Genomic DNA, 14,833 nt, shown 5'->3' with positions numbered 1-14,833 from the left:
AAAATATTTGTCTCCGTATTTCACTATTTTTTTGTAGTTGCAGTTACTGATTTTTTTCTCTGAGTGTACCCTACGAAAAATTGTGTTAATTTTTTATCAATAATTGTTGAGTCATTACCAAAATTAGACAGAGGATCTAAGTTTATGTCGGAGTGGTTACAAAAGGATTAATCAGCAGATATTTTTTCAGATGTATCACTTAGCACCTGCAAAAATATAAAAAAGGATTTTTGTAAAATGCAGCGTAAAACATTTTTTTTTTTGTATAAATATAATCATCGTCTTTGAAATTTATCTCAGTTTTATCCAACGAATTAGTAGTACTTCCAATACATACATACCCGAGAAAAAATGATCAGATATGAACAGGCATGAGTTTTCAGGTCTGATCAGACATGAAAAATGACCGGGTCTGACCAGACCTGGCCAGGCATGTTCAGGTCTGATCAGGTATATTCATGTCTGTTCATGCCCATCCTAATAAAAAAATTATAGATAAACAACGGACCTATATGATTATATACAATTATGTATAACTATATAAAATTAAATATAATTATTTCTATTATTAAAAAAAAAAATTCGGGCGTATGCAGGATTTGAACCGTGGACCTCATGCTCGAAAGTTTACCCCGCTACTCGTTAACCTAAAAGATTGACTTGGAAAGTAAGTTTCGTATGAGCTTGAAGTAATGGAAATCTTATACCCGTCCGGCAAAAAGATGACTTACAGAGCTCTTAAAGATAACATTTTGCTGATCTGACATCCGAATTAGTTATCCCGAAGATAACAGAAATATATTAGAAAAGCCTCTTACGCACCATCTGAGAATATCTTTAAGAGCTCATCGGTTAGAAGTCAGAAAAATAACATTTTTTAGAGATCTTCCCAGACAGAAAAGTACGACGGGCCCAGGCTTGGTTTAACTATGTTGAACTCTGGGCCAAGTTTGTAAGCCAGCCTTGTTCCAACCTTGGTAGAAGTCTGTAATGATAACAGGGTGTCAAGCCTGGTTGCCAGCCCTGACCCATGCTTGCTTGCCAGACCTGGCCCAACCTTGGTTGTCAGACCTGACCCATGTCTGGTTGCCAGACCTGGCCCATGCATCGAAAAAACAAATAAATTTAATTAAAAAAAAATTTATTATTATTCAAGTACTAGAGTTTGTGATCATTAACGTTTGAACTATTTAAGTGAAGTCGAATAATGTCAAAAAAACTCGGTGAAAATTCTGTTGGACTCTGGGCGCGAACTGCCGTCCTTCTGATTGCTGGGTTTGAACGCTGGCTACTGGACGAACCTACTAATATTGAATTGAAACTTTTATATGTTCTACTTATTCATTTTACTACAACCACCCGGTTTTATGAAATATAAAGAGCAATTTAATTAATATTTTCGATTAAGAAAAAAAATTAATTTCGTATTATTTATATTATAATTACATAATTTTTTTAAATAAAATTTATTAAATTTAATTGATCATTTGTCAAGAACCCAGCTTCATTATCTTACTCTACCACCATTATTAAAAATAACATTTATTATAAAAATTCATGAGTTATTTTTTAATTAAATTAATTTTTATAAGTAAAATTATAAAATTACAGTTGTTGATTGCAAATAATAACGAACTAAAAAATGTATTAATTATTAGTTATAAATTATTTTAATCGGAATGTTGAAATATTTATTCATTAAAACTTATTTTAATTCAAAACTAAATAATTATTAATTTAAAAATCATAATAATAAGTTGATTGAATAATTAATAAAAAACTTGGATTAGCCAATGCTGGCCAAAGGATGGGTAACTATAGGTATACCCGAACTTGGATAATCCTACCTTGGCCCAAGCCTGGGTCACCACTGAATGGTCAAAATAAAGGAACCCAGTCCTGGCCCAGACTCGGGTAATAATTGGAATGGCTAGGATTGAGTAACCTTTCTTGACCCAAGCATGGGCCAATATAGACGTGCCAAAGCTAGGTTCCCCAGTGCTGAGCCAAGGAGGGTCCCTTTATTTAACTCTGGCAGCTCCTGCATAGGTTATTCAGTCTAGGCCCGTTTTAGGTTTACCACTCAACGGCTAAGACTAGGTCATTCAGTCTTGGTCCATGTTAGGGGTACCATTCAACGGCCGAGGCTAGATTATTCAATCTTGGCCCATGTTAGGGTTACCATCCAACGGCCGAGGTTAGGTTACACGAACTTGGCCCAAGTTAGGGTGACTCTAGGCTTGGCCGAGGCTAGGTTATTCAGTCTTGGCCCAAGCCTGGGTAATCATTAGAATGGCCAAGACTAATTACCCAGTTATGGCCCGGGCATGGGACAGTATAGATTTGCCAAGATGGGCTTCCCAATAATCTCCCAGACATGGCCCCGTCGTTCAACTCTGGGGCTTCCTGTATGGGTTAAAGAAATCAGTTTACGGATATCATAATTTCAACATTTTTGGGTTTTTCATATACATGATATATCCCAATTACAAATAGCTGAGAAACTTTGGGATGAATTTGCGCAAGAATGGGATAAAGTTGACTCGTCCAACTTTTAGCAATCGGCAGCCCATCGATAATAATATTAATGACAATCAAGTCCGGTAGAGTATAATTATCAATAATTCTCAATTGATCAGTCAAGGCATTTTTAATCCGTAATGAAAATATTGACCAGGAAGAACTTCACGAGTTACTATCGGTATTTCTGGTGTACCAAGTAAGACCCGAGAATCAAGAGGTAGATTACTGATTTCTTCTTGATTCGATGTTTTTAATATTTTTAGAAGTTTATTTGCTGCTCCACGTGATATATTGAAATCATTCAACCATTGAGCTAGTTTCGATGATAAACTTGTTTCATTGATAGCTACCAAAGCATTCCTTTTAATTGATTACAGATCGATAACATACGCGAGTTAGAATTGCCACTAGTTTCACTGTCAGAACTATAATTACTTATCTCATTTTTATTAAGTTTTTCGTCATCAATATTATTGTTTGTATTAATATTTCTTTTATTATCAACATCATCCAATTCGTCACAAGATATATTATTACTCACAAAGCATGAATTATTTTCTACTGTTTCACTTTCATCATTAGATGAATTTTCAAAATTATATAATTTATTTAAAAAAACAACGTATTCGTTTATTTTTTTGACCTTTTCACAAATTTTTTAAATTTTTTCTTTTTGACATTTTGCTATTGTATTTATAGTAACTAATTATATGTAATTACTTTAGAGCAGAATCAATAAATAATGTTTATAGTCATTGCTACTTATAGATTACAATGACATTAGCTAACGAAAGTTGAGGTTATAATAGTCTCATAAGAATGTTATTTTTTTGATGTTCTAGAGACATCCATAAATAGTTATCATTTTTCTAACTTTCAGATTTCTTTTAAATGACCTCAACACAAAGTTATCAAAACAATAAATTTTTCTGGGCTCTTGAATGTAACATTTTTTGGGTAACATTATGCCATCTTTTTGACATTGGTGCCGGACGGGTATGTGATAGATTCTTGGTTAACAAAATTTTATATCTTATACATGATAGATTTTTAGTCAACAAAATTTTATATCTTATTTATTAATTATTGAGTTATAGTTGTATGAAATTATATATAAGCTATATATAATTATAACTACGTTAGCTATATATAGTTATAACTAAGTTATTTATATTTAATTATAACCAAGATTTTAAATTTAATCTCATATAACAGGCTGGATTAGACATGAACAGGTATGATCAGGCCTAAGCGTATTTAACGTTTCAGACATGAAAAGACATGAATAGGCATGGACAGGTCTGGTCATTTTTTCCTGGGTATATGTCTGATATAACTTTAAAAATAAAATAATATTAATTATTATAAAATGATTAATAATTATTTTTAATTAAATAAGAGTATAAATAATTATTAAAAAAATATTTACTGGTGACTCTGCAATCGAAGTTGTGTAGTATTCTTTAGTCTATGATTACACTTTAATCATCGATCAATATTTTTCTTATCTAATTTTTCAATTACAAAATCACTTTCCTTAAAAATGATTGATAAATTGTTTTTTTTTTTTTAAATAAACTCATTTTGTGATAAAATTATCTACTTCGACCTGTCACTTGTGAAGCAGTTGAAAAACGGTTAGAAATTTTTAATTGGGCTATTTCAAGTAACAACGGCTAGATGGCATAATAATCGACGTATAATACTGTAATTAAGGTATTATGTCCCCTTTGACCGATACATGGCATCCCTATGAGAGAAGCTATTGAGAACTCACCTTATACCTCCTATCTTTATGTCCTCTTTACTTCTAACTTGCTTCCCTTCGGTGTAAGAAGGGGCTTAAGAGTCATGTGATCACCTGTTAACGCGGCAACTTGTGCGTTTCTCCTCATAGCATTGAGTTTTCACCATAGTGTAAACACGCAAAAACTTTCTTCTAAACTTAAATTAAAATAGCAAAAATACCCGTGGGCATAGATCAAATTCGACCTATCAAAAACTTTTACAGTGTCCAACTCTCAAGATGAGCGGAGGAGACGGTAGTCCAGGACACGACGCCAACAATTTAAAACGTTCCAATGAGGAAGATCCTAAACCTCAAATTCCAAAAAAGAGGACTTTGACCGAACGTGATCTGGAATTAGAAATTTTAAAGACGTTGTAAATCTATTGACACAGCTTTTGCCTCAGACTTTCCAGGCCACTCAGCTCACTGCACCCGAGATGGCCAACCCTAACCCCGAGTTGGACCTAGGAGAGTTTCAGACATCCATCGATGACAAAAAAATTACACGACCGGCATGCGAGCAGAGATTATCTCAGCTCAGAGACCTACAGAGATTCGGCTCGAGTGACTGGAAAGAGGTTAGATACAACCCAACCCTCAAGGAAATTGTAGCTGCACCAGGATTCGTAGAGCTTAAGGTCAACAATGAGCTCTGCTATTTAGAAAAAGGTAAGGACCCACTAACATCCACAGAGCGAGTAATGGCAGGGCTAACAAACGGTATCCTCGAACAAAGAGAGACTATTAAGTCGTCTTTAAACGCTCTAGTCGACTGGGTCACGGAAAATGCTGAGCCTATTTCCAGGGAAGCCATTTCCGAGGTAATAGAAGCTTTATTTGGACAGGGTACACCTGTTTTTAAATCTTCTGAACAAGCTTTGCAGGTAATCTGTGGCAAGAGGGCCGAGTGCATTGAGGCTCGCCGTGACCGTATCTTGGCGGAGATTTCGAACAAGAACGTCCAGGTAGCCCTGAGGAAGATTCTCCCTAGTGCCGAATACTTGTTCGAGCAAGAGAGTTTAACTGCTCTTATTAAGTCGCTAGAAGGGACTCAATCCTGGCTTAATACACCAGCCTATGTTGCTCGCAGAGAAACGACAGAGAGGAGAGATTCCTTTCAGCTCTACACACCCAAGAGGATATCCCAAACCACGGCTAGACCAGTTCAACAAGTTAAAGGTCACACAGAAAACCGCCAATCTAATATCAGTTTTAGACCGAAGCCAAAGAAGGATTTCTCAAAAGCCAGGAACTCGGATTCCTTTCGAAAAAGAGCTGAGAAATGACTATACGGCCCCAGCAGTCTTCTTGGGGGGCCAGCTAGCAAAATTCCTGGGAAAGTGGCAGGAATTAAGGGCCCCGCAGGTAATTTTAAAGATAATTTCAGGTTATCACATTCCCTTCAAAAGCAAACCGAAATTACTTACCGACTGGCGAGTTTCCAATCTCAAAACTGCGGTATCAAAGGATATGTCGGAACAGATCGACTCTCTCAAGGCTCAGGGTATACTGGAACACCCACGGTATCCGGGATCCAGCTTTATATCTCGAATGTTCCTGGTGAAGAAATCCGACGGTTTCTAGAGACCGATTTTCGACCTACGGTATCTAAACAGACACGTAAAGAAACTGGAATTCAGCTTAATATCCCATTGGCACATTCCAGATTTTCTCCAAGCAGGAGACTGGACAGTGAGAATCGACATGTCTCAGGCATACTTCATATCCCGATGACAGTCACATCGATGCTTCCTTCGCCTCATTTACGGCAAGGAGCTATTACAGATGACGAGTCTCCCATTCGGCCTCTCATCTGCCCCTTACACCTTCGTGAAAATAACGAATTGGATTGCGGAAATCCTTCGTTAACGAGGTATAAGGGTGGTTGTCTATTTGGACGACTTCCTGCTCGCATCACAAGACAGGAATCTATTGTTAACGCAGATCAGAGATACGGTAACACTACTGGAGTCTCTGGGCTGGCTATTAAACTATCGGAAGATCGTTCTAGTCCCCTGCCAAAAGGTGGAGTTCCTGGGGATGGTTTGGGATACCAAGCTGAACAGCATGAGCCTACCAGAGAAAAAAGTAGAGAAGATCCGAACTCTATAAAGGGAAATAAGACAACGGGACAGCTGCACACTGCTCCAGACGCAACAGCTACTAGGACTCCTGAATTTCGCCACGTTCGTTACCTTCAGGGGAAGACTGCACTGCCGACAACTCCAGAGGTTGAGCTCACAATTCAACCAAGACCGTCCCCGAGAGAGACTCATGACCAACCAATCAATCATGGCAGAATTGAATTGGTAGGAGGAAGCAGCAGCCTTGTCTGCCCCTCTGCACAAGAAACCGGTCACAAACTTTCTAACGACCGATGCAGCGGATGCCGGTTGGGGAGCACAGCTGGACGAAAAATTCATATCCGGCACCTGGTCGAGAACCCTGGCCCACTTCAACAAGTGCCAGGGGAAGTTTCTACTAGTGGTTCCCAAATGGGAGGGTACATTTTGGATGTCAGACCTAGTCAAACGGAGCCAGGGTCAGCCATGGACGATAGAGAACCTGGAATTAGTGCTTCTGGACCTGGCAACAGACCAGACTCCACCGAAAGTCGAAAAGCTTACACTGCAAGTGAGGAGGATTGGGTGTGGGGACACCTGGTAGAGAACTGGTCCCAGGAGGAGAAAGACATAATAAAGGACAGCTGGCGCCAGTCAACTCTAGAGACTTACACAGCGCCTATTCGCAGATGGATCAACTGGTGTCAGCAGAATGGAGTCGATCCTGGTTCTCCCAAGGACCACGAACTTGCTCAATTCATTGCTAGCCTACACGTCAAGGAGGGTCTAGCTCACAGTACGATTTTAGTTCATAAATCTGCTGTATCCACCTTTTGTTTAGGAAGAGACTCCGAGAGCCTTTCCTTGAATTTCTTGGTCAAACAAGTACTGGAGGGTATCTCGGTCACAAAGCCCGAAAGGGCCCATACACCAATATGGGACGCCCAGCTGCTTTTCGACTGGCTTTTAATTAGCCCAACTGAATTGACATTTTTTGAAGTATCAAGAAGGACGGCGGCGCTACTGCTTCTAGCCTCGGGTCGGAGGATCCATGACCTAACCCTGTTGAAATTCTCCAAGAACCATCTGGAAAATCTCGGCGATGAAATCATCTTATGGCCTGCATTTGGTTCCAAGACGGATAGGACAGCTCACCGACAATCAGGCTGGAAACTTTCTAAACACCCAAATATTCGTGTATATCCTGTAACTTGGGTTAGAGCTCTGTTAAAGAAATCAGAAACCAGAAGGGCTGGAACAAATCTGGATGAACTCTTCATCTCTTTGACTGGTCCCGTCAAAGCGGCTTCGACATCATCAATAGCAGGCTGGATCAGGTCTGCTCTGAAGGAGGCAGGCATCGAAGCCTCGCCTGGAAGTATTCGTTCGGCGGTGGCCTCCCGAGGATGGTTGGACAACCTCCCGGTGCAAGACATCCTCGAACAAGGTAATTGGAGATGCTCTGAGACATTCTGAAACCACTACTGCAAGCAGGTGAGCTCCAAAGCAAGCACAGGTTCTAATTTACTCTTTAATAATTTTAAAGCTATTAAGAATTAAGGCAAGAAGCATATCAGAAATCTATCAGTATCTATTTAATAAAGAATATTTAATATAATATAATACGATAATATTTAATAATAATCTATTTAATAAAGAAGAAACTTTAGACTTATCGACAAAGCCAAAGTCAGACCAAATTCTGTAGGTATCTTCGGTACTAAAGAGACTGTTACTGCATACTATAAGTTATAAGTTATAAGGTTTGTCTAAGCAATTAATAAATAATTTAATCAAACGAAGAATCAAGAGCCTTTTTCTTCTCTTTTTAAGCGGAACCTGTTCCTCATACTTCTAGATTATTAGATTTTCTTTTTCAGCCTCACATAGCGTTGAGTGATCACCAGTAGAAAGCAGACACGTCTCTCATAGGGATGCCGTGTATCGGCCAAAGGGGACATAATGCAAGTGTTTTGAATTACAACAAAACACGTATGATGATCCCGGGCCGATACACGACATCCCGGTAGAGTTCTTACTGGATGAGAGCCGCTATGAGGAGAAACGCGCAAGTTGCCGCGCTTACAGGTGATCACATGACTCTTAAGCCCCTTTTCACACCGAAGGGAAGCAAGTTAGAAGTAAAGAGGGCATAAAGATAGGCAATATAAGGTGAGTTCTCAACAGCTTCTCTCATAGGGATGCCGTGTATCGGCTCGGGATCATACTACGTGTTTTGTTGTAATTCAAAACACTTGCATTATACGTAGTTTACGTAAAATACGTAAGAAACTGTCCGTTACGCGTAACTACCCACACCTAACCGCGAGATTTATATTTTGATATTCAAATTTTGAACTTACAATTCAAAACTAACTACAACTAACCAAGAAAAAAAATAAATGTCACAAGCGAATATGCCGTACAGATCGAGACGCCATCTGACCCCGAAATTTTTACTTCATCTAAGTAAATCTATTAAATACTTAGTTCGAGACACATACACGGGGAAAAATAAATAAATAAAATCATCCATAAAACAAAAACAACAATTAAAACATATTAAACTAATATCAATAACAAAAACAAAGCAACAAGTAACAACAAAGAAGAAAAAGCTCGTCAAGAAAACAGGGGAAAAATCATCATAAAAAAAATAAAAGAAAAAAAAAATTTAAAAAAACGATCACAGCAGTAAGTAGCACGTGGTCAATAGGGACGATAGCCAACCCTGACGGTTTTAAATCAGCCTGGAAACACCCTGGGAGTGGAAACACGGTGGAATCACGGTGGATCCATGGTGGTTACAGGGTGGGTTTGTGCCATTTTATCACCGTGTATACACGGTGGTTACATGGTGTTTCCACGATGGTAACACGGTGTACCCACCTTGATTCCACGGTGTATTCACCGAGATTCCACAGTGTATCCACGGTGATTACGCGGTGTACGTGGAATCACGGTGGGTACACCGTGTAATCATCGTGGAATCACGGTGAATACACCGTGTAATCACCGTGGAATCACGGTGATAAAATGACAAAAAACCCACCGAGTAACCGCCGTGGATCCACCGTGATTCCATCGTGTTTCCAGGGTGAATCAAAACCCCGAGGGAAGAAGGAGAAAAAAAAATACTTAGTTTAAGAGTTTGATTTATTGTGTGAAAAAAACGTACTTTTGAACCAAGCATAAACAAATCTTCATTTAAGAATCCTGAAACCTCCTGAGCCAAGACAAAAATTCTTAAAGCAAAAAAAAATGGCATTCTTTAAACTAGTATTCATGGTCCAAGAATATCTTACTAGAATCAAGTTGACTTTTTTTTCTGCCTGAAAAAAAGATTTATTGGAGCCAAAGATATCGTATATTTGGATATGGCCAAATAAATATTTAATTGTGAGAAAGGTATATTTGAGTAGTTTCATTGCGTGAAATAAGTGATTTATTTGTGGTAAATAAATAATACAATTGCTACAAATAAATAAGGGCTTCAAATATATGTATAGCATCGCCAAATTTTAGGCTATTTGTCATAAATTTAAAATCTTTACCACAAATATATCAATTACTTACCACAAATAAATGATATATTTCCGTAAAATTATAAAATTATTTGAATCAACTGTCATATTATGTTGTACCAAATAGGACAAATATTTCTTTTCTTGAGTGTGTGCAAAGAAAAAATTTTGTAGTTTAATATTATTTTGAAGGATTATAATGCTAAAAAACATAAATACAATGAACCTTAATTTATAATTTCAATTACAATTGAATTTTGTAAAAAAAAAAAAAAAAATCGGTCTATCGATTGACCCTGCGGGCCAGCTCCAAAACTTCCCGCAGTTTTTGAGCTCAAAGAGCTCGAAAACATCGTCGTAAATACATTTTCGAGCTCGAAAATACTTTTGCATGCCGTTGTTTTCGAAAAAAACCGTGTTTTAGCATTTCTTTCTCCAACAATATCTCTGAAAAGAATATTGACCGATTAAGACGTTTGAGGTGGCAATCGACGCGTTTTATTGAGTTCCAAAGCTGATCAAATTTTGGAATTGATTGGATAAGTCGCTTCAAAGATAGTCGAAGAAAACCGTTTTCACCATTTCTTTCTCGACTGATTTCTCTCGAACGAATAAACCAATGGAGATGGTTGAGGCGGCGATCGACGCGTTCCATTAAATTCTAGAGCTGATAAGATTTTGGAATCAACCGATCAAGCCATTTCTGAAAAATTTAAAAAAAAACTGAAATTTTTTTTTTTTTTGTATTTCCTCTATATCTTAGAGTCTATTATTGCCACCTCAACTATCTCAATCAGTCAATTCATTCAAAAAATATGAAGAGTTTACATCCATACGCACACACGTACATACAGACACTCGTCATCCTTCTGAAAATATATAGTCAGAATAGCTTTCAAGGACCTCATACGTCAACATCGGATGAAAATTCGATTTTCTGAAATCGGGATGAAACCATTAACTTTCCGAATTTTTGAAAATTTACAATTTTCTTAGCGGGAAGTTGAAAAAATTTCCATCCTAAAAATGCGACTTTTCCCCCTCAGTTTCAATCTCTATCTTTTTTTTCTATTAACTTTAAGCCTAAGACACGCAATAGATCTTTTTGTAGAAAATTATTCGATTGTAGAATCTACAAAGCTTGGAAAATTGAATGATGGTTTCTTTTTTTTTTATAAGGGCGCCACTGTGAAGCGTTGAGTACATGACGTGATACCGCTTCTTTTTCAAAAAAGACTCCGTCTACAATCTCCCTTTTAACTCATTCAAACGGTGCTATTGCAAGATCACGGCTGCTATCGGCCAACTTCGAAATCACCTGGCTGTGAGAGGCTCTTATATAGACTTTTGAGGTGTTCACCATTTAAGTTCGGGCTCTAGGGATGGGTGATATTGAAAAATAACATCGATATCGTAAGATCGATAGTTTTAGTTTTTTATTATCGAGTATCGATATATCTTATCCAAAAAATATTGATAGACAACATCGATACTTTAGTAAAAAAAAACATCGATAGTTGAAATATCGATAGATATTACCCATCCAAGGTTACTAGGATAGGGAGGTTGGGTTAACCCAAGGTTACTAGAATTCTAGTAACCTTGTACCCAACCTTCTCGGGCTCCTCTACTCTAGTCTCTATTGTCGTAGGACTCGTAGGTTATAGTGGATAGTATACGTACGACAGACAAAGATGCATTGAAATGTTTATGTAAAAACCACAACAAAAAATGAATCAATAAAAGTATATGTGGAGGATAAATGTTACAAAAAAATCCGAGAAAATTCATCAACTTTTATTAATATCTTTTGAATGGTGAAGAGTTGGTTCATGTCATTGAGTGGAATTTGTCTCAAGGATAAATCAAAACTTCTACGATGAGAATTAGGTTAATTCATTGCTTGCAACGGTTTTTGTTGTGACAACTCACAGATTTACATTTCAACGGACGTCACTACGGACATCTTTGTAATAGTATTTATTTTTTTACTTTAAAAAATTACTTTTATTAGCAAACCATATATCATATAAATCAAACTCTCAAATTTCCAAAAACTAGTAAATACAAAGACGTTCCAAATTATTAAAACGATTTTATGTAAATGAATTGTGAAACGGCATCGATGCATTCATAAAGCATACCCAATAGGTTGCATTAAAAGAGTGCAATAAATTATTAGGCTAATAAATTCCATTCGTTAAACATAAAATTTTTTTCATGAACTTAAAATATTCGAATACTGAAGGAATATTTTTTAGATTACTAAAAAACTTTCATCATGTTGAAGTCATTTTTGTTCTCTCAAGTTTATATTCAGGTGGTTTGAACATCGAAATAAAACGATGTGTGTTGGAAGAAATATTCAGAGGCATCGGTCAAATAAGACAGCAGGTGCCGAAGCAGATGTTTTTCCTTCTTACTGTTTCTATTTATATCATTATTATCTGATAAACAAAACTTGAAGTTTTTACTCAAACTTCTAGGTTTATTTAATTTTTAATAATCTAATAATATAATAATAATTATTAATATTAATACTACGGCGTTATTAAGTACCAGTTCCTGAACCAGTTATTATTTGTCATTTCATTTGTCATAATTATTTTCTAGACACAAAGCCGAGAGATGTTGTGATGGCCGATAGACGTCGGCTTCCGAGCTCGGAGCCATCAAAAACTACATTATTCCCATCTTCACCACCACCAAAAAAGTCAAAATTATCTGAAACTAATGAAGATATTGGATTAGAGATAGAAGAGGCTGAAATAAGTCTTGAAACAAGCGAAATATTATCTAGGAGTAGTTCTTTAGAACAAGTTGAGAACCAGAAAGAAAGTCTAGTGGTTGATAATCCAACTGCTGGTCCTTCAAAGAGCAAAAAAGACTCACAAGATACAGAGAACTCTACAAAATTTCTTGGGCGGCAAATAATGGGAAAGAAAACTGATAGTTCGTTGGTTGGTGAGCATGCCCATTATCAAGAACTATCTTTAATTGGTGATGGAGCTTATGGAACGGTTTACAAAGCCAAAGATTTGTCTAGTGGTCAAGTTGTCGCATTAAAAAAAGTTCGAGTTCCTCTAACAGAAGATGGGCTTCCTACATCAACTTTAAGAGAGATTGCAGGATTAAAACAATTAGAAAGATTCGAGCATCCAAATATTGTAAAACTCTTAGATGTTTGTCAAGGAAATTATCTTCAGCTTCCAAGCAGTGCCAAGCAAACTGAAATATTAAATCGTGGTTTAACTTTATGGTTAGTTTTTGAACATGTCGATCAAGATTTGGCGTCTTTTATTTCGGTATGTCCACCTGGGGGATTATCATCCCAATTAATTAAGCAAATGTCCAAAGAGATTCTTTTAGGTGTTGATTTCTTACACAGTCATCGCATTATTCATCGAGATTTAAAGCCGCAAAATCTCCTAGTGACTCGAGAAGGTAAAATAAAAATAGCAGACTTTGGATTAGCAAAAACGTACGACTTTGAAATGAGATTAACATCTGTAGTAAGTATTATTTTTTAAATAAATTACGAACTATCATGGACCAATGAAAATTTATCAATTGTATTTTTTTAAAGGTTGTAACACTTTGGTATCGTGCACCAGAAGTACTTTTAGGATGTCCTTATGCAACTCCTGTTGATATTTGGTCTGTTGGTTGCATTCTTGCTGAGTTGAATAGACTTGCACCGTTGTTTCCTGGCACCAGTGAAGGCGATGAGTTAGATAGAATTTTTCAGTAAGTTAATTAAAGTAATTTTTATGTAAATATATATTTATTTATTCATAAAACTTATTTTAATTTTCAGAGTACTTGGAACTCCAAGTCAAGAAGAATGGCCAAAAAATGTATCCCTTAGTTGGACAGCATTTCCACAAAGATATCCTATGCCGTTAAAAAACATAATACCTCAAATAAATAGTGATGGTTTAGAATTAATCGCTAATATGTTGACATTTAATCCTCATGTACGTTTAACAGCAGCTCAAGCTCTTCAACACAGGTATTTTACTGATTCTTCATCTTAAAAAGTATTCTGTTCTTGTCAGTTTTTTTTTTTTTATTTAATTTAATAATGTAGTTAAGATGCTAAGAATCATTACGCTATAACTGATTTTTTAAATATTTGTAACTGTAAAAAAACAAAATAACTTAAGTCATATTATACAAGTTCACTGTGTGAAGACATAAGTATGTAAGTGACTCCGATCGATTGGTTTTATATGTATTAATTATTTATATCAATGTATATCATGATTGATGTCTATTCAATGTATTATTTTAAGTTTAATTTACGTACTATTATAGGTAATCTTTAATATTAATTTTTATTGTGTACAAGGTACAATTTCGTAAGACTGGGATCATATTGATCTGCACTAATTATCAAAAATAGCAAAGCTGATGTTAAAACCAGATTTCATATTAATATTTTTTATATCGAATTCATATCAGTACTAGTATTTAATTGGAAATCATAGTGCTTTAATAATAAGTCATAAATTAATTTTTTATATACTTATTAAATTTATGTATTATACGCGTCTTTATTTATATTTTGTTTATGTATTATCATTATTTATAACAAAAAATTCAAAGTAATTCTGTACTAAAATTGTTTCATTCTGAACTACAATATACAAATTCATTGTTATTCAAGATTGGGTATTTATTATAGTCATAATTCTATTTTTGTTTAACAAATTTTGCATGCAAATTAATATTATTTATAATTATGGGACTAGTAATCAAACAATTAAACTTGTTTCTTGTTTCTTTCACTTCCACTATGAAAATTGAAAATTTTCAAAAATTAGGGAAGTTCTTGCTTTCAACCCGATTTTCGGAAATCAAGTTTTCAACAGATGTCGTCGTTTTGAGGTCCTAAAAAGCTATTCTGAATATTTTCAGAATTATGTGTAAGT

General features: G+C 35.9%; 1 protein-coding gene across 7 annotated transcripts in view; it reads left to right on the top strand.

Moving 5' to 3' along the window:
- LOC103574306 (cyclin-dependent kinase 4) overlaps window positions 1-14,547 on the top strand; it is a 52,973-nt gene extending 38,426 nt beyond the window's left edge. For 2 of the 7 annotated variants that reach the window (XM_014444494.2, XM_014444493.2), the window contains exons 3-5: window positions 12,513-13,411; window positions 13,486-13,646; window positions 13,717-14,547. In XM_014444494.2, the coding sequence (XP_014299980.1) occupies window positions 12,536-13,411; window positions 13,486-13,646; window positions 13,717-13,936 (1,257 nt within the window). In that variant the 5' untranslated portion in view covers window positions 12,513-12,535 and the 3' untranslated portion in view covers window positions 13,937-14,547. Of the gene's footprint in view, window positions 1-11,528; window positions 12,294-12,315; window positions 12,386-12,512; window positions 13,412-13,485; window positions 13,647-13,716 lie in introns of those variants that run through there. The other 5 variants (XM_008553719.3, XM_053738720.1, XM_008553721.3 and 2 more) reach the window with 5 other exon arrangements.
- Window positions 14,548-14,833: the final 286 nt, after the last annotated feature.

This window comes from Microplitis demolitor, chromosome 4, assembly GCF_026212275.2.
Source record: "Microplitis demolitor isolate Queensland-Clemson2020A chromosome 4, iyMicDemo2.1a, whole genome shotgun sequence".
Classification (NCBI taxonomy): domain Eukaryota; kingdom Metazoa; phylum Arthropoda; class Insecta; order Hymenoptera; family Braconidae; genus Microplitis; species Microplitis demolitor.
This window is presented reverse-complemented; position numbering and strand designations above follow the sequence as displayed.